At 51.0% G+C, this 22,345-nt stretch overlaps 1 protein-coding gene across 4 annotated transcripts in view; it reads right to left on the minus strand.

The window, feature by feature from the left end:
* The window catches only part of SLC8A1 (solute carrier family 8 member A1), a 131,824-nt gene that overhangs the window by 16,958 nt on the left and 92,521 nt on the right, over positions 1-22,345 (minus strand). For 2 of the 4 annotated variants that reach the window (XM_076334925.1, XM_076334926.1), the window contains exons 3-6: positions 13,746-13,852; positions 10,255-10,272; positions 8,383-8,513; positions 7,176-7,275 (exon numbers count right to left, since the gene is read on the minus strand). In XM_076334925.1, the coding sequence (XP_076191040.1) occupies positions 7,176-7,275; positions 8,383-8,513; positions 10,255-10,272; positions 13,746-13,852 (356 nt within the window). Of the gene's footprint in view, positions 1-7,175; positions 7,276-8,382; positions 8,514-10,254; positions 10,273-13,299; positions 13,404-13,745; positions 13,853-22,345 lie in introns of all 4 variants that reach the window. The other 2 variants (XM_076334927.1, XM_076334928.1) reach the window with 2 other exon arrangements.

Consider the following 22,345-nt stretch of genomic DNA (forward strand, 5'->3'; position numbering starts at 1 on the left):
GACAAGAAGAGAGCCAAGGAGAATCTCCATCCTTTATTGGATGCGGGGGGGAACATTGTCACCGAGGATGAGGAAAAGGCTGAGGTACTTAATGCTTTCTTTCCCTCAGTCTTTAACAGGCAGACCAGTCATCCTGAGGGTACTCAGCCCCCTGAGCTGGAAGACAGGGACGGCGAGCAGGATGAACCCCCCATAATCCAAAAGGAAGCAGTCAACCACCTGCTACACCACCTGGATGCTCACAAGTCTATGAGGCCGGATGGGATCCACCCGAGAGTGCTGAGGGAGCTGGCGGAGGAGCTCGCCAAGCCACTCTCCATCATTTATCAGCAGTCCTGCTTAACGGGAGAGGTCCCAGACAACTAGAGGCTTGCCAACGTGACGCCCATCTACAAGAAGCGCCAGAAGGAGGATCCGGGGAACTGCAGGCCTGTCAGCCTGACCTCGGTGCTGGGGAAGATTATGGAGCAGTTCATCTTGAGGGCGCTCACAAGGCGTGAGCGGGACAACCAGGGGATCAGGCCCAGCCAGCACGGGTTCATGAGAGGCAGGTCCTGCTTGACCAACCTGATCTCCTTCTATGACCAGGTGACCTGCCTAGTGGATGAGGAAAAGGCTGTGGATGTGGTCTACCTGGACTTCAGTAAAGCCTTTGACACTGTCTCCCACAGCATTCTCCTAGAGAAGCTGGTGGCTCACGGCTTAGACAGGTGTACTCTGCGCTGGGTCAAAAACTGGCTGGACGGCCGGGCCCAGAGAGTTGTGGTGAATGGAATTAAATCCAGTTGGCGGCCGGTCACGAGCGGTGTTCCCCAGGGCTCAGTTTTGGGGCCGGTCTTGTTCAATATCTTTATCAATGATCTGGACGAGGGGATCGAGTGCTCCCTCAGTAAGTTTGCAGACGACACCAAGTTGGGCGGGAGTGTTGATCTGCTTGAGGGTAGGAAGGCTCTGCAGAGGGACCTGGACAGGCTGGATCGATGGGCCGAGGCCAACTGTATGAGATTCAACAAGGCCAAGTGCCGGGTCCTGCACTTCGGCCACAACAACCCCATGCAGCGCTACAGGCTTGGGGAAGAGTGGCTGGAAAGCTGCCCAGCAGAAAAGGACCTGGGGGTTCTGGTTGACAGCCGGCTGAACATGAGCCGTCAGTGTGCCCAGGTGGCCAAGAAGGCCAATGGCATCCTGACCTGTATCAGAAATAATGTGGCCAGCAGGAGTAGGGAAGTGATTGTGCCCCTGTACTCGGCACTGGTGAGGCCGCACCTCGAATACTGTGTTCAGTTCTGGGCCCCTCACTACAAGAGGGACATTGAGGTGCTGGAGCATGTCCAGAGAAGGGCAATGAAGATGGTCAAGGGTCTGGAGAGCAAGTCTTATGAGGAGTGGCTGAGGGAACTGGGGTTGTTTAGCCTGGAGAAAAGGAGGCTGAGGGGAGACCTTATCGCGCTCTACAACTACCTGAAAGGAGGTTGTAGAGAGGTGGGTGTCGGTCTCTTCTCCCAAGTAACTAGCGATAGGACGAGAGGAAATGGCCTCAAGTTGCGCCAGGGGAGGTTTAGATTGGACGCGAGGAAAAATTTCTTTACTGAAAGAGTGGTGAAACATTGGAACAGGCTGCCCAGGGAAGTGGTTGAGTCCCCATCCCTGGAAGTATTTAAAAGACGTGTAGATGAGGCGCTTAGGGACATGGTTTAGTGGGCATGGTGGTGTTGGGTTGACGGTTGGACTCGATGATCTTAGAGGTCTTTTCCAACCTTAATGATTCTATGATTCTAAGACGTGGGAAATGACTGGCCTAATGCTGGCTGAAGCTGATCGGGGAGAGCGAACCTATCAAGAGCAACACGTGCCTCACGGGGACTCCCCTAAGGAAGCTCTTTTTGAGCCGCTTTTCACAAGCACCTGCGATTGCTTCCAGCTCTCTGGAAAGATGTCTGGTTTTGGTGGCTGCTGAGCTGCTAGCTCTGGTGCTTCACCTTTTCTGCAAACCAGGATCCAGCCATCAAGAATACCTGCCCTAAAACCTCCCTGGTCCATCACAGCTGACTGTCCTTCCCTGTTGCATTTCCCTGCCCCTTCACGTGCCTCCCTATGAGCTCTGGCTGCCCATTCCTTTCAGTCTGATCTAACCAAAGTCAGTGGGCACCCCCTGCACATGAAAACTCTTTCCCATTTGCACCCCTTCCAGGTAGCTGTCAAGCACCCCAGACCATGAGCCAGCTATGTGGCATCATTTGTCACAGCAAAAATGCACTTTCCTTCTCTTTATTTTCTGTCCCTGATCCAGGTCAGTGCTTCACTTCTCACCAATCTGTTGTTAATGCCTTGCAGTGGTCATTTTCCCAGCGTGAGCTGGCCAGCAGTCCTGGCCCTATCTCTGCTCACCAGGCACATTTTGTGGGTCGGACCCTGGCTATCCTGGTGCTGTGCTGAGTGCTCAGCCCTGCACAGTGCACTGCTGCTCACAGCTGTGGCCCCAGCAGCACCTGCAGGACCTGGGTCTCCAGCACAGATGGGGAGCTGGGGATGTGAGTCCATGTGCCCATCCTGCCTGATGTCCCGGGGGCTCTCAGACCCCAAGTGCCAGTTGCTGCATGCCCCCAAAGGCTCTTGGGGAGTTATGCATCCACAGCCATGCCCCCCGGACATGCAGGCTGGCTCGTGCCCAGAAGCTCTCCTGTGGGTCACAGGGAAAGAGCTCAGCAGACATCGGACTGTCCTGGCCCCCTCCCGTGGCTCCTCGGCCCTTTCCTCTGGCACATCTTCATCTTGTCAGTCCTGGCAGGGTCATGGGGATCCAGGCAGGTGTCTTGGTTTCTCCCTTCCCTGCTCCAGGTGTCGGCACCTCACCTGTCTCTCCAAAGCCACTTGACATCCAGCCTCCAGGGAGTCCCCATCATGTGGGATTGACCCTGCCATTGAGTCCCTCAGGGCTGGTGACCTCCTGTCTGACTCCAGCAGCTCTGACGAGGCATCTTGCGAGCCCACCAGCCAGCCTGTCCTCTGGGTGGGCTGCATGGAGAATGCGGAGCTCCCCCAGCCTGGCACAGTGCACAACGCCAGGGTTGTGGCACAGTCAAAAACTCTTCCAGCTCGCGCTCAAACCACCCCCAGGCAGGAAGGGGAAGTGACACTTTCCCAGTGAAATCAGTGGGAGCCTTCCTTCTGCCCTCAAGGAACAAGGATGGGTTTCTAAGTCACAGACATCAGGGATTCCAAAGCCATTGTGAGTTGTGTTAAAGACATCCCTTGCACTCGGGTTGGTGATTTGTCATTGTCTTTGATGCATTTTTTTCCCTCCAAGGATGTGGACCACCAGATCCCCCTGCACGGCTGTTGGCAGAAGCTTCTTACCAAGGGGAGGACACAATGTGCAGTCCATCCCTGTCAGATGGCATGAGTGAGCCTGGGTCTCCTTCCCAGGAGGACGCCTTGGGATAGCAGAAAAAAGGGGCCAAGTCCCAGAGCAGCCAAAAGCATCCAGTGAAAACTGAGCCTCTGCTCTGCTCCACTGCAGTGGGCAAGGGGACAAGGTCCCACCTCGCCAGACACTGGGTTAAAGGGGATGATGGCTCTGTGCCTGGGAAAAACTGCTTGTCCTGGCAGCCACAGTACTGATCAGGCTGGCATAAGCTTTTGATTGAGACCATGCTGGTTTTATCTGCCCCACTGCTGGCCAGGGTGAACGTTCCTCCTTCCACATCTTCCTCCACAATGTGAATGTTTGATTGAATAACAAAATGTATAAAGCATCCCACAGGGAGAATAAAATGGTCTTGCTGTACGCTGTGTACCAATACATGGGTATCAATAAACCCCATGTTCGAATGATGGCTCTGTGCCATGACAACGGGGTTACTGAGGGAAGCTGCTGGTGAGCTGCTTGCTCTGTTGCTGCTCATAACAATAATTGCTTTCTGCCTCATCGCAAAGGTGGTGACGAAAAGCCAATTGAATGATCAAGACATGGCATTCTTCCTGGGAAAGGGGAGGCCAAACCCTGTGCACTGAAGTTTCACCTCTTGGCTATTCCTCTTTGTGGTCCTGCAGAGAGCACACGCAGCACACAGGAGCAAGAAAAGGAAAAGGCCCAGGGATCACCCAGATTGTCATCACCCTCAAGAAATTTGGTAACCTGTAAGGGGAGTCAACCTGCTCTTGGTTTTGCCCAGCTCCAGCACATGTAAACCTTGCACTCTGCTGGCATCCTTGGGGCTCTCAGCAAAGATGCAGCTGTAGGGCAGAGGGTAGTGATGGAGCCTGTGAGAGCAAGGCAGGAGGGAACCTCTAATGCAGCTATCTGTCTGTACACAGGGGATATGGCACCCCAGATGAGGGCTGGGGTGAAGCTGGAGGGGATTCAGTGGAGCCACCAAGATGATTGGAGCCTGGAGGATGTTGTCTATGGGGGAGAGGTGGAAGGAGCTGGCTTGGTGAATCAGGAGAAGAGGAGGATGGAGGGGACCAAGGAACAGCCTACAGCGACTTGGAGGGCATGTACAGAGAGGATGGAGTGAAACTCCCCTCTGCGCTGACAAGTGATACAACAAGGGGCAACAGCCACAAACTGCAGCTTGGATGGTAACATCAGGAGAAATGTCTCCTCCAGGAGGGTGGTGCAGCCCTGGGACACATACCCTGGTTGATGGACATCATCTTTGGAGGTTTTCAATATTTGGCTAAATAAAGCCATGATCAACCAGGGAAAAGTCCTACTCAGCACCCCGTTGGGGTGCAACTTTGCACACATTTTTTGTCTTCAAAGCTTCTTTGCAGATCAAGATCAACATATAAGATAGAGGCAGTGGGAAACGATGTCTCTACAGTAACTTGATGGAAAATTATGTGTTGCTTGGCTTTAAAGCTTCAAACTCACTATGGCAGAAATAGTAGCTCATCAGTGGCATGGTGTTATTATTTTGGCAGATTTAAATACCCTATTCTTGTGCATTGTCGTGGAGATAAGGAACAGTTTTTCAGCCTGGGAAGCCTATGCTGGCCTGTTTGTTTTTGCTCGTTGCACAAAGGTTGGTACTGGCAGGATACACTCTGCTATCCTCACACTGTAATTTTGCAGCAGGTATTTTAATCCTCTCCCAAGCTGCATGGCAACAGGACTGTCATGGATCTAAATCTTTACGGATATGATAAAACAGACTGAAAAATGACCATGAGTGCCACTGTCATGACACTCATCCAGATCTGTCTATCATTTTGTTAAGCAGCAATAATGTCTCTCTTTCGAAGAGCTGGCCAGATCCTGTGAAGGTGACTTGAAACGCAGAGTGAGGTCGGATGGTGACCCAGGGGTGCATTCAGGAACAGGCTCACAAACCCCAGGATGTTTTTGCTGTGGAAGAAACTTTATGGGCTGTTGGGTGCACTCTGAAGGCAGCTACGGGTGAGAGGCTCCAGCTCAGCGCTGTGGACAGCATGGGATGGCACGGCATGGTGTGGCACAGTCTTGCCTGCACCTGCAGTGCCCTTCCACAGACCTGACCTCCTGCTGCTCCATCGCTCAGCCTCCCTGCTAACATTACCACCAGTTGCTCATTGGGTGGGAAATGGTGTTTTAATGTTTCTTTTCTCAGATGGGATGTTACATTTTGAAGTGTGTGACTTTCACCTGCTCTCCATGGTGGGCTACAGGGAAAAACTCAAACCCAAACTCCAATGTTTGAGGCATTTTAACTTGCTCGGCACAAAGCTTGAGGAGCTAAAACCTGGCAAAAAAAAGTAGGTCCAGAGCTCAGAGACAAACTGCTGTTCCCTGACTGCAAGGGACAGCTCATGTCCACCAAAATATGCCACATTTATTAAATGTTTGTTAATCATCTTGTTAGCATTGATGGTGGCTATATATTCAAGACATGGTGGCAACGAGGCTTTCACATAACTGCAGTCTTTACATGTGTCACAGAGATGGGATCCAAGTACTAGTGATCATCTTTGCTTTAATATGGGATGCAATTAAATAATTGATTCTGGCATAGATTAGTTTAGCCATATTAGCTACAAAACCTGCAGCAAGGACTGTCTTGCATGATATGTTCATGCTGTATCCGAAATAATGGGAGGCTCTTGGCTGGAGGCTCTAAGAATAACCGTGCTACAGGAGGAGGGATCACAATCTGAGGAGATAGCTGCTGCACAATGTCCTGTCCTCATTTTCAGAGGTGGAGGGTAAATGGTATGGCCATCACTTTTAATTACTTTGTGCTGGGCAGAGGTTACCCTGTACAGCAGAGCTCGAGGTAGGAAGTGTGAGTGTTCCCCCATGCATTTCAATGCACAATTAGCCAGATGAGCTCAAATTGCCTTCCCCAGTGATTTAAATTAACCTGGTTGATTTTGCCCTAATGTGTGCACCCACGCAGCCCAGGCTGGGCTGTGAGGTTGTAACATCCAGCCACTGAGTTATAGTGTCTCCAGCTGTTAAAACCACATCTAGAGGAGACCTTGTTTCTTTCATCTTCCACAGATGTGGGAATGCTAATATATCCTATAGTGGGCATACTGGTAAACATGGCACTGACGCCTGTGAGAACAGTACAACAGGGCATTTCTGAGGGAAAGGCAATTCTCCAAGAGAGGGAAGATATGATCAGATATGATCTGATATCACCACAGATATCACATGCTGCTGCACCTATTGGGCTGCTGAACCATAACCTCCAGCCACAGATGGCTGGAGCAGCAGGAGTTCCTGAAAGCAGGGGGTCAAGGGCAAATTTTGGCCCACAGAGAGGGAGACTCAGTGGCCATCTTCAGGGCTCAGCACCCTCGCTACTGCATTGTCCTCACTGCAGCAGTACGGGGAGCACTGCTGCTTCGCACCAGCATCATTTATGCCACTCTGAATTTAAACACTGCGTTTGCCTCTTAAATCTCTCTCATTGAAATGACTTTTCCCCTCTGCCATCTGGTAACAGCCAGGGTGTTTCTCTGCTGGGTGCTACAGACACACTTAATGCAGGAGGTTTCCTACACATCAGACAAGGTGATCTCACAAAAGGGTTTAATCAGCTGTCTTATTTATGCAGATGCTGTAACTAACTTCACCACCTGTTTTGCCTCCTGCTGCTCCACTACGGTCTGTATTACTGATACAGCCAAGCTGAGACACGAGTGAGGTTGATCATAATTCACCTGGAGCTGTGGTCCAAACTCACCCGCGCTGACAGTAATAGCCTCAATAAACTGCTCCCTCCAGCTGTTTGTGCCAACCACCAGGGCCAGGTTTGTCTTCTTAATGAGCTTGTCCACTGTGTTCTGTGGATGGAGATGCAGAGGAGAGAATTAGGGGCTATCGGGCTGGAGATGCTGGGCTAAAACCCACCAGCGCTAGTGCTTACAGCCATGCATTTATGGAAAAAAGCTTAGTAGATTTTAAGCCCCAGCAGTGAAAGCAAATGTAAGTAGTTGCAATTCCCCTTACTGCCGCTCAAAAAGACCTTTTGAAACCTACTCATGATGGGAGTTTGAACCATCTCAGCGGAGGTTTAACAGCAAATACTGCTGAGGTGCCACAGCTCGTGTTGTTCCCAATGCCTTGGGAAGAATTTTTACTGGACTGCTAACTGGGACTTGATCAAGGCCCATTCGCAGAGCTGGGCTCTATCTCTCTGCACTGCTCAGTGCCAGCAGGGAAGGTGCTGCGGCAGCAGCAGGTAGGAGATGGTCCTGGGCAGGCAGCCTGAGGGCTGCCTGCATGCTGTGATGCCTCAGATGCACACTGACAGCGGGCAGCAAAACCATGGGAGGGAGGCAGCCACTGCTGCGACACAGTAAGGGTGGTCTGTTATTTTTTATATTACAGAAAAATGGAAAAGATAATGAAATGGCCAGTTTTCAGCTCTTGGTCTGGCACATGCATTCATGGCAGCTTAGCTTCACAACCATTACTTGCATTTAGGGTATCAGCCCTTTGCGCTGGGAATCCCAGTCTTGGGGCTCACTCAAGACTGCCTGTAAGTAGGATTTGGGTGTAGCACATCACTGTGAGAACGAGGTTATATTTTATAGCAGTCTGCAGCATTTCAGAGCCCAGTCAGCTCTTAGGCTCACCAGATTGATGTGCTTGTATAATAATAACCACAAACAGTCTGTGAGTGGGACAGACAGTCTGGAATCACCCCTCAAGGACCATGGCTGTGGGCTAATGGACAGAGGATGCAGTGACCCTCACCCTTTCATCATGCCTTGGCTCAGCCACCTTTCAAAATGTCCCTTGGTCCTGCTCTGAGACCTTGTGATGCCAGGAGCTGCCTCGCTTTGCTGCGATGCCATTAACATGTGCTTGCCAATGCTGTGCAAACCCAAAAGGAGGGTCCCCAGCTGGAGGGGAAGAAGAACAGGGAGGGGGGACGCGGACAGTACCTTGAACTCATAGGATTCTTCAATGATGACTTCGAGCTTGGTATGCTCTCCCAGAACTGGGCGTCCCATCTCCGCGATTCGACGCTCTTCCTCCTCCTTGCTGGTCAGTGGCTGCTTTTCCTCGTTCTCCTCTGCAAAGCAAAGAGCCCGTTGGTAAGCCAGGCCCGGCTGGTCACTCTCTGGAGCTGGCTTCCCATCAGAGGGGGAGGTCAGGAAGCCTTCGGGTGGGAGCATGAGTGACAGAGCAGCTGAGACAGAGGAGGTCATGGAGCAATAGACAAAGTAGTTTTGCTGGGAAATGCTAGCAAGAGACCTGCAACTTGTCCAACCTCAGAAGGAGTCCAGTTCACCCTCAGGGCTGGGGAATAGCTTATCACCTGGTACCTGCTGCCTCTCCCACAGGGATGCTGGAAAGGGACACATCATCACTAGGGCTGCTCCATTTCCCAGCTCTCCATGTCTGCATCGGGGCATGGTCAGGACATTTCCATCAGCCTGTTACAATCAGAGAGCTGCCAGCAGCCCCAGGGCTGAGACGGGTATGAAATCTTGGCTCTGCCTCCTTCTGAGCAGGGCTTTATCTTGGGGAGGGGGCTGGCAGCAGGAGAGCATGAAACTCCTGCTGCGATGGTGGGGCTGGAGGAAATAGTGCTGGGCCATACAGGTGTGAGGAGCCATCCACAGGGCATGGCCTGGCCCCAAACCCTGAGAGAGGAGGCAACGGAAAGACTACAAGAGTGATGGAGCAGGTCTGCACCTCCACTGGCATCTGTGCAACCTTTGGGGCATGGGGACCGCAGGCAGCATGGCTTTTGTCACTGTCCCTGCGCAGAACCCCACTGAGCTCCCTTACAGTCCACCCCAGGGATGAGCAGAAGGACATCAGGGCTAAAAAGGGCTGGATTCGCTGGAGACAGGAGTTAAACTGTCAGTAGGCAAACACCCCAGTCAGTCTGTGTTAGACCACCATGGCCCTCAGGTGTCACGCTGTGGGTACCTTGGATGGTGACCACGGTGCAAGGAAGAGGATGATCTCTAGCCTGGACCTTCCTGAAGACAGGTTTGCCTATCAAAGCGATCAGCAGGAGATCAGCAGGAGGGACTGTACGCCCCATGCAAACTGCCACCGTGTGGTTAGTAAACTCTACTCCTACTTCACACAGTGTTAGTGTTGCTCCCTCGTCTGCACAGGCAGCACCACACCATGGGAAAGCCTTTCTCCACCTGCTGGTCAAAGGGAACGGCCTCATGGCCAGAGCCTTGTTAGTCTGAATTACTGTTTCCAGGGCTCCTGAGGGGCTGCTCTGCAATGTGTGAGACCTGGGACCTTCTCCCCCTGCAGTGCTCGGCCTAATGATGGATGCTCAGCTGGCTAATGACAGATGAGCAAACCCTGCTGCCGGGTCTTGCTGGTGGGAAGTGTGCCTGAAGCAGCCATGGGGTCCTGCACCTCCTACAGTGCTTGGGCACCCTGGCTGCTGCCTGGAGAGTGAGGACAGGCTCCCCGTGCCATGCAGAGCCCTGTGCACACCTCCTGTGCAGGCAGCAGGGAGAGGAAGGCTGGACCAAGTGGAGAACCACCCCCTGCTCCAAGGGATGGAGGGGAGTTGCCTGTCACTTCAGGGGTGACGGCTCACCCTCCCCGAGGTGGGGGTTAGGTGTGTGCGGCAGGCAGAGCACTCTGTGAGAGGACACGGTGTTAGCGTGACCGGCTGGGGCAGCGGGGCCGCGGCACGGTGCCTTCTTACCCTTCCAGAGTTTCCCTCCAGGACAGAACAAAAGCAAAGAGGAAATCAAGAGGAAAGAGCGGGGTGAGCATATGGCCATTAAGAGGAGGGAAGGGGGGGGCAGGGGGAGAGCAGAAATCCATACCTGTGATGGTGAAGCCACCTAGATGAAACCAAAAATGAGAGAGAGAGAGAGAGAGAGAGAGAGGATTAGCATCAGCACAGCAACACAGACACCCTGCAGCCCGCAGGGACGTGGTGGTCCTTCCCTGCCCCACAGCCGGGGACTGTGGACATGGGGGGCTGCTCCCCGACATGCACCCCAGGGATAGGGTAGGGACACCTGAACACAAGCTTTTCAACCCACATCTGCAAGCTGCCCCCCCCCCCCCCCCCAATTATCTAATATATGCTGCAGAGCGGGTAAAACCAGTGCGAGCCTGCCCTGGGGCTGGGGGTGCTTCAGGGAACGAGGGTGGCTTTGCTTCCCTCCCCGGCCACCCTATCCTGGGGATGACCAGCAAGGAAATTCAGAGGCTGGGTGAGCTCTAAACCTCTCCAAGACTGGAGGCAAAGTTTGCACTGTCTCTTCAAAAAGAATTGGCCAACTTTCCTGTCCAGTCACAAGCATCCCTAAGTCGCCAGGCAATCCTGTTTCTGTCATGCCAGTGTAAGAGGTGATGGGTTAATTTGCACAGTGCAGGTTTGTAACTCGGGGTGTTGGGGGGTTTACTATGGCTGTAACAACGCCGCTCCTGAAAAATGCTCCTCGCCACAGCGGGTTACCGCTCGTTAACGTTAGTGATTTTGGGGCTCTACTCCAAGGAAAGATGTGGCATTAGATACCTGAGCTTACTTAAATAGTGCTGACCACCGTAAAAGAGAATGTCACGAGCAAAGAAAAATGTCAAACAAAATCAATTGTCTTCCGAAAATACGCAGACAAACTGGAAAATGGAAAAGAAAAACGAAGGCGCGCTTACCAAGCTCATTCAACAACAGGGCTGTGAAGGAGACAGACAGAGACAAACACAGAAGAAGAAAAGTAAATGAATAATGAAATCAAAAGGGATATCCACAGAAAGACTCCAGATCCCAGGGCAGAGATTTCAGATCTGTAAAGCTGCAGGATACCATTAGTGTTGAGAGAAAAGCACTAAAAATAAAGGAACAGAAATGTTTCATGGGATTGTGGATTTAAAATAAAAACTATTGCAAACATGGGCTGTATATGGGATTAAAAGGCACACTCCAAAAATTCATTTTTCCCCTTTGAATTGTATGTGCAAGATCTTCCATTGGTCTCGGAGGCAGTTCTGCCCCGGGGGAGGACACAAGACGTCCCATGTGCAGTGGCTACTGGCTTTGACCTCCTCCAGCTGCCTAATGGGGAGCAATAACTCCAGCAGGCAGCTATGCTTCTGGCATATATGAGAGAAGAAAAGTCTGTGGCAAGGCTTGGCTCAAGGATCTTGTCGTTCAACATTTTAGGTCTCCAAAACAAAAGAAAAAGCCTCTCCCTTAATGCACCAGTGGGTCTCTGGCCCCTGAGGCGTGGACCCCACCACAGTTGCATGGCCCAAGGGTGACATTTCAGAGATGCTCTTGTCTCCAGGGTGCCAAGCACACAGCTCGCCCTGCTTCGCTGCCTCTTGAACAAAACCAAGTACAAAAACTGAGTTAAAAAAAAAATCATTGCATGGCCAAAGCGGCAAATAGCTAGTGAGTTTGCAAAGCTGAGCTTCCCTCAGGTTTCCTCAGTTATCTTTGTGACGACGAAGATGAAGAACTTTCTTTCCTTTTCCTTTTATTTTTAATTAAAAATTTCAGCTGGGATCTCATGAGTTGGTATCACGATTCTCAAATCTGGGGCCTGGAAAGCGTGTTTGCTCTTGCTGGACTCACAAGGCTGAGCCCATGCTGGTTCCTGTGAAGCTGGGCAAAGCTGGAGGCACTGAGTTGAGTTGTCCATGTGTCACTTTATCCTGGCAACACTGGCTGTGCTCCATAGATGCCACTGGCACCATTTAATGATACAAATCCCACCTGCAGAGCCTGGGCCATGCCAGTGTGTCTGATTTTTTAGCCCTGCTTCTGCTAGCTAGTCACATAAGCCAGCAGGAAATCTGATGGAGGGGACGATGCAGCCGACCTAGACGGCACCTGCGCTGAAGGGGAATGTATCCCACTCAGCATGGGGACATGCTGTTGTATTTCAGGCTAAAAACACATCCGGCAGCGATGCCACGGGGGCCCTCTCTGTCCTGAACAAATAATATTTTACAACCCCATGCCTGCTGAAGGGAAAGCTTATGTCCCAGAAATTAGAAAGCAGCTCCAAGGCAGACAGACCAAATGTTGCTGCCAATTTTTTACCAAGGCTTTAATAAGGGTCTGTTGTAGGGCAACTAATTATCTTAAGTAACTCTAAAACTGCTTCTTGCTCAACCACCAATAGTGCACAGAATTAGCTGTTGCCATTAATTTTCACTTAATTTCCTAGCAGAAAAAAATGCATGGAAAAATAAGTGAACTCTGTCTTTTTGGGAAGGTTTGCAGTTGGTTTAGAAATGTGATGAAAGAGGAAATTGTTTTTATTATTCCTATGAGAAGCTATTATCCAGTGCAGAGCCATGAAACTTTATTTGAGTATAACCTGATTTCTCCTAGACTGATTGCATCTTATGGTATTACCTGCTTGTGCTGTGATTCTCCGCTATTTTCAGATTCTACTGCCAGTATAAAAAGGCTAAAATTACTGCTCTGGCCATGCATTTTATTTTAAGCGAGGGCTATTTTATCTTCTGATAAAAATGATGCAGCGTTGCCTTTTTACTTCTCGAGACTGATTTTTCTACTCGATTAGATGAAGGTGTAGCTGCGACGTGGCAGGGAAGTGCTCTCAAAATGTCTCTGGGGGCTGGCGATACTCATCGTCCCCTGCCTGGGTGCTCTGGGGCCCTCCTGGGAGCACGCCTTGCTCCCGGGGGGCCCTTGTGAGTGAGATGGAGTCCTCCCGAAATGAAAGAGGAAAGAAAACAGAGCAAAAAGGTGCAGTGGCCAAGCTTCGAAGGAGGGAGGGCAAAATGGCCGGGAGCTAAAGTGCGAGGAGAAAGGAGTGTGAGAGTAGGGAGACACAGAGAAAGCGGACGACAGCGTCTCGAGAGCTGGTCTGGTTTTACTCTCACACCTTTCACTCCTCGTCGTAGCCACACCGGGTCCCCAAGCACAAGGAAGAAACTGCACTCTTTCTCATATTCCTCACGGTCAAGTACTCTAAGGGTAATGAATTTCCTGTGGGAACACAAGACAAAGGCAAACACATGATTGGTGTCACACACGCATGCAGTTCACGTCTGCCCGGGTGCCGTGGTGCCGGAGATGGTTGGGTGGGGGGAAGCGGCTGTACATCCCCCCTGGGGCATATGGGGAAGGGCAGGAGCATCCCCACCACCTGGCCGGGGTTGGACCTTGGTGGGCTGGGGAAAGGCTCAGTTCAGGGGGGATGGGAAGTGTCCTCGCTCCTGCCCTTTTCCATAGGCGTTGGGGATGTGAGCTCGGTGTTGCAGGTGCCAGGCATGAGTGAGCCAGACAGGGACACACAGGCTGGGCTCAGCCCCGGAGCACGTCCCCCACCTTTCTTCTCACTCATCTCCACCAGCTGGGGCTCCCCGATCTCTAAGTAGAAGGTCTTGTTTTTCTCATACTCCTCATCATCTATCACCTTGATTGATATCGTTTTGCTGGAACAGAGAAGAAATAGAGATTCAAGAATAAGGGGGGAATAGGGAGGAGGGGAGACAGGGACAGGGGGAGGAGGGTGGAAATGGCAGGAGAAGGGGGCTGCAGACAGAAAACAGTGGGTTTGGTAGCACAGGCTGGAGGGGCAGCACAGCTGAAAGCAAAGGGCAGGAGCTGATGGGCCGAGCTTGCCTCAGGATGAGCACAGACCACAGGGTCAGAGCACCAGCAGCTCGCAGAGTGCCATCCTCCCCAGCATGGCCAGAAGCCACAGCTGGACATGATGCAGCCTGGACTAGCCTCCCCCAGAGTTGCCTTGGCCCGGGGGCACGTCCCTTTCCAAAAAATCCAGGGTGCAGAACAGCCCCTTGACAGCTTGCACACACTGCATAGGCTCCCAGGGGCACGAGCACTGGGAACCAGCACAGACCATGCCCCTGAAAGCACAATGCACTGCTTAAACCAGCCCCTGCGCACGGAAGAGGCTCTGTCTCACCGGGCACAGCAGATCCATGCACTACGTCATGATCAGCTGCTCAGTTTGGGCTTTGGAGGCTCCAATTTACAAGCTTGAAAGGGATACTGGACTTTTTCTGTGGAGGGAACATAAGGGAAAGACAGTCTTTCTGGTTAGGACAGGGTGAAAGAAAGCTTCACTGACAGTGAGATTTGACTTTTTCGTTTCCTTTGCAAGCAGCACATCCTTCCCCAAGCCCCGAAGGTTTGGTTCTCTCCTGTTTGAGAGTTGTGCAGCAAGTCTCTCTTCTTACATGGCCGGGGGTTGCTGAATTTGCCCCTACGGCATCAGCAGGGCAGGTCCGACGGCAGAGCTCCTGCTCAGAGCACAGCCACAAATCACACACCACAAAGGGTGAAAGCCTCACAGGAGGCTGTGGCCACCAGCAGAGAGATTTGCTCCTTGGGGCACCCAATAGAGTGAAAATTGAGTGAATGAATTGCTTTACCAAGGGAAAAAATTAGCATGGAAGAAGTTTTTCAGCTCTTTTCAGGGATTCATGCAAGTAGCCCAGAAACACCCAGCCGAAAGTTGCTCACCAGAAGGTGACCAAACCCCTGGGGTACAAGGGGCTAGTGCATAGAGGGGGAACTACTGTGGTCTTTCCTACAGTGCAAAGTCCTTGCAAAGACAAGATGGGGTGTAGAAATCCAGCAGCCCCTGCTCCCACCCGGAGCGCCCTGCTCACTGTCATGCACGCGTGGCATTGCTGCCGGGACAGGACATCCTCCTGGCTCTGACCTTGTCCCAGACAAGAAATAAGAAGGCAATAACAACAAGAAATAAAAAGGCAATGCAGTGACTGTCTGCAGCCCTCTGCTTGCTGCCAACCTCCTGGCTGGGTTTGCTTTTTCCCCATGCTTGATGGCACTGCCCTCCTGTGAATGCTCTTGCTTAAACAAGCTTCCCAGTTGCTCTCCCCCTGCCCAAGCCTGTCTGTCCCGTCCTTTGAAGAAATGCCTCTTGTCCCATCCCCGGCTGCTCTGTGCTTTCCATGGGCAGCCAGCACAAGTCAGAGCAGCCCAGAGGCTGCTCTAATATATCATCAAGGAGGATCATTCCTGGCAGGTTCCTGGCAGGTCCCAGCACTGAAAACCCATAAACATGGAAGAAAGCCACACTCTAGGGGAGCGAAATTCAGGCCACGCTGCCGTAATTTCTGGCTTTCTCCCCTCCTTGCGTGTCTGTGCTGCCACCCAGAACCCCTCTGTTAAGCTGACAAGTTTTTGGCAGCAGAGTCGACATTTTATTCTCATTCAGAGCAAACACCGCCAAGTGCTTGGAGGAACAGCCAGGATAATTTCTTGTGCTGTTTGCTATGAGTCAGAAGTGTATTTAGTTTGCCCTTCATGCTTATAATGAAACCATTTACTCAAGAGCAAGCGATGGCTGTGAAAAGTGTAACAATGCAACATGGCTCAGTGTAATTGTATTTGATAATGAATATCTGTAATAATTTGTTCTGTTTATAATTATTGCTGCAATAGGTTTGTACATAGGAAAAATGGTTACCAAGCACACAGCTGATCTTGCTTTGCATTGATGAGTTAGGGGAAATTATCGTGTATTAAAAAACTAATGAAGGATGCAAAAATGCTCTCAGCCAAGCTATCAAAGAGGACCTGACAGAATTAACAGAATGGCACAATTCCAAAAACATTACTAACAAAATCAATAATTTTCCTGACAACTCCCATTAAAATGTACACTGCACCCTGCCCCCATGTATGAAAAAAAAGCCTTTCTCAGGAAAGTTAATTTTAAAAGCTGCCTTCATCAATTCTGAGGGCAGCAGGGGTATAAGGATGTAAACTTCCAATGGGTGTGCTCTGGCTTGCCGTGTGTGGCATTCCTCAAAGCCCCCCACAATAATTGTCTCTCACAAAAAGAAACCTGGGTGCCAATTAAAAAAGCTATTCCTGATGCTTAGACCCAACACCAATAGGACTTCCCTGAATAATGCGGCCTTGGGGCTTAAAGTGCCACTGCCAGCAGGTGCTGCTATTATGCAGTTTTCCAAGTGATCTTTCTAGGGTGTGAGCAAGTGCTCTGTGTTGGGTAGACATGTGCACTGCTGCTGTTTCTGCTGTACAAGGTTGTTGGGAAAAGGGTGGGAGGAACAAATGGCAAGTCCGCTCTCTCAATGAATCTCCAATCAGCAAGAATTGCTGAGGCAAATTTGTCCCTGGGATGAGACTGCAATCCCAGAGAAAAGGATTTCCTCCTAATGGTGTTTGAGTTCACATCTGTTTGAGAAACAGCAAGTATGTGAAAATAAGACAGGCTGCTCTTAGAGCATGCCTGATCTCCATCGCACTGCCTTTTGCCTTCTGCAAAGTGTTGAGTCCATTTCACCTGAGCTAAAGAGCCCTGCTCTGGCATGAAGGCTGAGGGCATCCATGGTGCATCCAACTGTCTGCATTTCTGTACCAGAAAGTGCTCTTCCCCGAGTCTGTAGCCAAGGCAATTGCTGAGGGAATGAGTTTCATCTCATTTCCATGTACCAGAAACCAAAGAATAAAAAAAATCTTGCAGAATTGCAGCTCCAGCTCTTCTCCTCTTGCTGACGCCCAGCAGCAACAAGAGACGGGTGATATCTTCGTGAACACGGCATACAAATCTCTGCCCTTGCTCCAAGCCCAATGCTCTCCATCAGGATTTAGTATTCGTTTCAAACCATGTTATTTCATTTGAACTGTAAAGGTCTTAACAGAGCATTCCCCCACAACCCTTAGTTAAAATAGCCCATGGAAAAGTCCTCTTGGCTGGTGATGCTCTAAGGATGGCGCACCAAGGGAAGAACTGCTGTACCCAATCGGACTCAATGGCCATCCAGCCCAGCCTCTTCTTCTGACAACTGACAAGAGCACCTTGGAATGGGAGGATATAAGAGCAGGATGGGCATATAGACAGTATTTCCAACTGATGCTCTCCCAGCCCCCAGATATTTGTGTCTCAGGGGTTTCCTAGCCAGACCAGGTTTCTATGTATTTAGCTATGCTCTGCAGATTTCTCCCATTTGCCTTTGAGCTTGGGTAAGCTTTCGGCATTTGCAGTATCCCATGTGCCAGGGAGAGCAATGTAATTGCTAATGCCAACTCAGTGCCATGGACAGCAAATAGCTGCTCTTAGGAGGTGATGTGCACTTGGCACAAGCATGCCAGCCCACCTGTGTTTTCTGGGCACACCTCTGGAAAGGGCAAGAGAGAGCACCCACATGCTGCCGGCAAGTGACCCCAGCAGGGACATGGCACTAGCAGGACAGGGATGAATGTCCCCTGTCAATGGGCAAGCAAACTGGCTTTGTACAATGGCAAAGGCAGGGCAAGAAGAGAGCTAATGCTTAGAGAAAAATGCCAGCTGGGGAAAGCACCCTGTGAGCAATCTCATGCATGTGCAGGGACAGGTACATATGTAATGAGCTAGCACAGTCTAGCACAGGGTGACATGAGCAGAACAGAGACCAACAGGGGAATATTCCTCTACAAGTATTTTTTTTTCGAAGGCCACATGAGAAGATGGGCTTAGCACTGGGCAGAGGTGTAAGGAGCTGGGACTCCCAACTCTCCTATCTCCACTAGCCTTTTCTCTCTTGTGGGATCGGATGGCACCAGGAATGACTGGTGACAACCTACATGGACCTTTGCATTCATTTCGAACCTGAATATCTGCATAGTCGCGGCACACCAGTGGAAATCCTCGATATACTCACAAAAATCCTGCCATTCCCAATCTACACTGTACTGCTTAGTTACATGAAATGGCAGAAACCCCTCTCATGACTCAGACAAGCGACCAGCACTGCAAGGACCAAGGGAGCTTGCTGTTTCCAGGGCATCAGCAATCAGCTCCAGAGAGATCCAGACAGGACATGCAGGGGGACAGGGGACATTCTCCAGGGCACTTCTTGACAGGGCCAGATCTCCAGGAGCAGAGATGTGTTAAGTCCAGCACTCACTTCCTACTGCTGCTCAGATTCAGCATGGCTAAAGGTGGTTTTCATTGCTGCGCAACGCATCTCTTAGCTCTCTTTCAGAACTGTAGTCATGCCTTTTTAACACTGCTTTCTTTTCTTTTTTTTTCGAGTGAGAGAATGAGGCCAGCTACCTCCATCCTTGGAGATGTTCAAAGCTCACCTGAGCAACTTGCTTTAGCTTTGATGTTGGCCCTCTGAGAAGAGGTTGGACCAAAGACCTTCTAATCCAGAGACCTTCCAGTCCAGAGACCTTGCCCACCTCAACCCTGCTGTGCACGTAGATCAGAGATCTTGCAGCTAAGAAAGCATCATTGTGCCCAGATCACCCACGAGCTGGAGCTGGAATAGCTAAGTAATACTGCACATAGACCGTAATGCTGTCTCCAGTGAGCCAGGAAAATTATCATCTCTAAACACACAACCAACCAACCGCTATAGCAGTCAGTAACTAGCTTGCCCACGAGAACATGGCATGCTGTCGCTGCCTGGACGGACAGACACTTATTCCTGAATCAACAGAGGGAACAATGTGCTTATGCAGCTTGTCACTCATCCAGCTTCCACTGATCACCCAGGAGAACTACATTAATAGCTTGGAGGAATTTCAACTGCAGATTCATAGTTACAACATCCAGGGTAGGCAGTCGGGAGTGGAGTCCTGTTGCCTAAGCCTGGTGCTGCCAGCCCTGATCCCTGAACAGCCAAGCACTTCCCACCCAGAGGGTGAGTGATGGCGTTGAGAGAATTGCCACAAGGCATGCATGTTCTGGAGGTGACATTTCAAAGCCACATCCATTGGTGCTGCCCATTCCAGCACGCATTCTCAGACTCCTGCAGAAAGCTGCCACATTGATTTCTCATACACCTGCTTGTCAGCCAGTCACTTAATTAGCTGGAGTTAAAGCTTGCCATGAGAGATGGGCACATGGCTTGGGAGACTCCCTGCCTTGCACAGCTCATGTGAGCGCTGGGCACCAGGCAGTGCCTGTGCAGAGGGGGAGGTGGGCTGCTGTAGGGGACCAGGTGCCGTGGGAGACAAAGCTCCCAAATCATCACGGCTGGGCAGCACCAGAGCCAGTGGCCAGGGCCATGCAAACTGGCTGTGGCCACAGGGAGGAGCCTGGGCCAGACCCCAGGGCACGGCTGGAGCCAACCACCAAGAGCGAGGCAGCTCTTCACTACGCTTTGCTCTCCATCTCCCTGGCTGTCCTTATCTGCTTGGTGAGCTTCCCCGGAGGCTGCAGGGGCTTGAGGCCCTGTCCATGCTGTTAGAGACACAAAGAGACCTAGCTGCTCCCGTGTCTGTCTCTGCAGCACACAACTCTTCTGACCGGGGCACCAGGGAGTGCTTTTATGCACTTAGCAGCTTCATTGCTCAAATTTCTGACAGCTACTTGAGGGGGGAAATTGTCTTGCTGCTGGGAAGGAAAAGGAGCAGATCAGGCTTTTCTTCCACCAGTTGACAACAAAATTGCACCTGATGGTGAGGAGGTGACAGCCTCGCACACAGTGAGATGCCCAGGTCTGTGGTGGAGGTGTTTGTCCCAGCCGCAGGGGATGTGTGCCTGGCAGGGGACATGCGAGAGGGCAACACGATGCCTGCTCAGCCAGCGCAGGGACGCACCTTCCTGAGGGACAGAAGATGTGCAGAAATGGGCCAGATTATATGAACAACCTTGTGTCACACATGATTTTAGCTGTTACCCAGTGGTCTCTGACAGATGAGAGATTAGGGTTTCTGTCCCTGCTGATGGGATCCTATCTTTGTAAGATGTCCCATGAGTCACCCACGCAGGGTCCTTTGCAGAACCAAGCCTTGCTGACATGAAATGTCTGTACTTAATGAAAATTTTGCCTGAAGCATGTTGCAAACATATCATGGAGGGCAACTGAGGCTAAGCCTGATGCATGCTTTGGGAAGCGTGGATGTGAGCTGATCTGATGTGGCAGCTTGGTTTGCTGGTCCAGCAGCCCAGATCTGCATGGGGCTGCACAGTCCAATGCCTACCAAAACTGTGATCGAGCACACTAGCCTGGGCACTGCAAACAAAGGGAGGGGGAACTGGTCCCTCTATCCTCCCCCCACCTTTGGAGCCAAAATTCATCTGGCTGCTCTTATTTTCTTGGTTGCCCTCCACCTCTTTCTCCAAGGCTTGCTGAATCAATCTTTGTAAGACCACAGAGCTGTGTTGTCATTTCTATGGCTGCATAAACCAACTGCTCCCTTGGCCTCAGGATGCATTGAGTTTAAATGACAACATACGGCTCAAATACATAGTGCTGGCTGGCTCCAGAGCATCACTACCAGGAAAATCCTGGAAAAGGATCCAGCCTGCTCTTCCTTGGCCTTGCGGAGATACAAGACATGGGAGGTGGTTTGCAGAGACAGGAGGACTGTTGCTGCTCAAATAGCTGGGAGATGACAGGCACAGCTGATGCTCAGTGCCTCAGAAAACACTTTTCAGGAGCGACGATTGCCAGGTAAGATGATTTCACATGCTAGACTGAATGCTACTTGACTCTCTTCTTAGGAGGACCATATTGGGCAGGATTTGTCAGACCAGAAATGGTTTTCTGGGGAATCCTCGATGTTTGCTCTGAGCTGACTGAATTTTGCACTCTGGCTAACGCGATTCTTCGTTTGTCTGCCAATGTCACATTTTGCAAGGGGCCAGCTAGGCAAAGATGCATGGCACTTTGTTGATCTGCCCCAAACAGGGCCTCAGCCCTTGGTTATGCTTAAATGTTTTGCTGACCCAGGACAGCTGAAGGTGTGGCCTCTGCCTTCCTCCTCCTGTGGCTCTGGATGTGGTAACACTGGGACAAAGGAGTGCTTTGCTGTTCTTTCCCAATCCCATTGCCATGCATGTCTAGTGATGGTGATCCACAGTCCTTAAAGCTCCCAGAGTGCCTGCTGGAGGCAAGATCACTGGGGGATCAAACAGGAGACACTCCATCTAGATCAGTATCTGGATCTCCAAGGACAGCACGCACAAACAGTGCAATACATGTGACAATGACTAGGAGGGGAAACATATTCGATGTGATTTTGATCAAGAACACCCCCAGCAGCAATTGCTTAAGGTGCCTGGGAAAGCTGACAGAGCAGAAATAACTTCTCCCCTGGCTTTGTACAACCCTGCCCATGCCAGCTAAAAACTGCCATTAGTCCCTAAAAATTCAGCCTGTGCTGCAAGCAAAGGATTGACTGCCCAGGGCTCAGCCCAGCCCAACATCCGTGCTCAGTACAAAACCCTGCAAATCCCATTTATAAGCCTGCACGGTTCAGAGCCAAAATCTGACATTTCCCCCCATTCTGCCTTTCTGGGATTTTCTCCTCATGCCTGGCTGGTCAGTCAGGTCTGTGGGTAATGCAGGCAGGTAACAAAGGGGACAGAAACTCAGCTCCAATGTTTCATCATGCTCCATCGGTGACATTTGCCCTGGTTCACGGGGAGCTTGGTGATGGGGGTGGCATGTTGCAAGGAAGAGACGTGTGCTGAGCCAAGAAAGGGTCAAGGCTGGATTTGAAATCCCCACTGGAAAACTGGAAGTGGAAAACAAGCATGGTGAGGAATAAAATCATGAAGGGGTTTGGGTGGGAGAGGACCTCTGGGTCAAACCCCCATCCCTCTCCCTGATTGTCCTCGTATGCATTTTCCCCAAGGAAAGCAACTGGAAACTCATACAAGTGCTTCTTGCTTCTCTATGCACCCAAATACGCATGCAGCTTTTCTTTAGAGCCAGGTCCCCCCTTACAACAACAATTGCTCTAACCTTTCAAATAAATACAAGTTGCTCTTCCCTGTGTGCACCTGGCATAGTTGCCATGACAATGCTCCTCAAACAGGAGACATCACTCTTACTGAAATGGCTTTGGCACTGCCCAAAAATGAATTTCAATGAGCAACTGCCAGCAGAGAGGACATTTCTGCAGCCCTGTAAATCACTTAGCAAACTTTGCTGAGTTAAAGCTGACTAAACAAAACAGTGGGGACGATG

This window comes from Aptenodytes patagonicus, chromosome 3, assembly GCF_965638725.1.
Source record: "Aptenodytes patagonicus chromosome 3, bAptPat1.pri.cur, whole genome shotgun sequence".
In the NCBI taxonomy this organism is placed as follows: domain Eukaryota; kingdom Metazoa; phylum Chordata; class Aves; order Sphenisciformes; family Spheniscidae; genus Aptenodytes; species Aptenodytes patagonicus.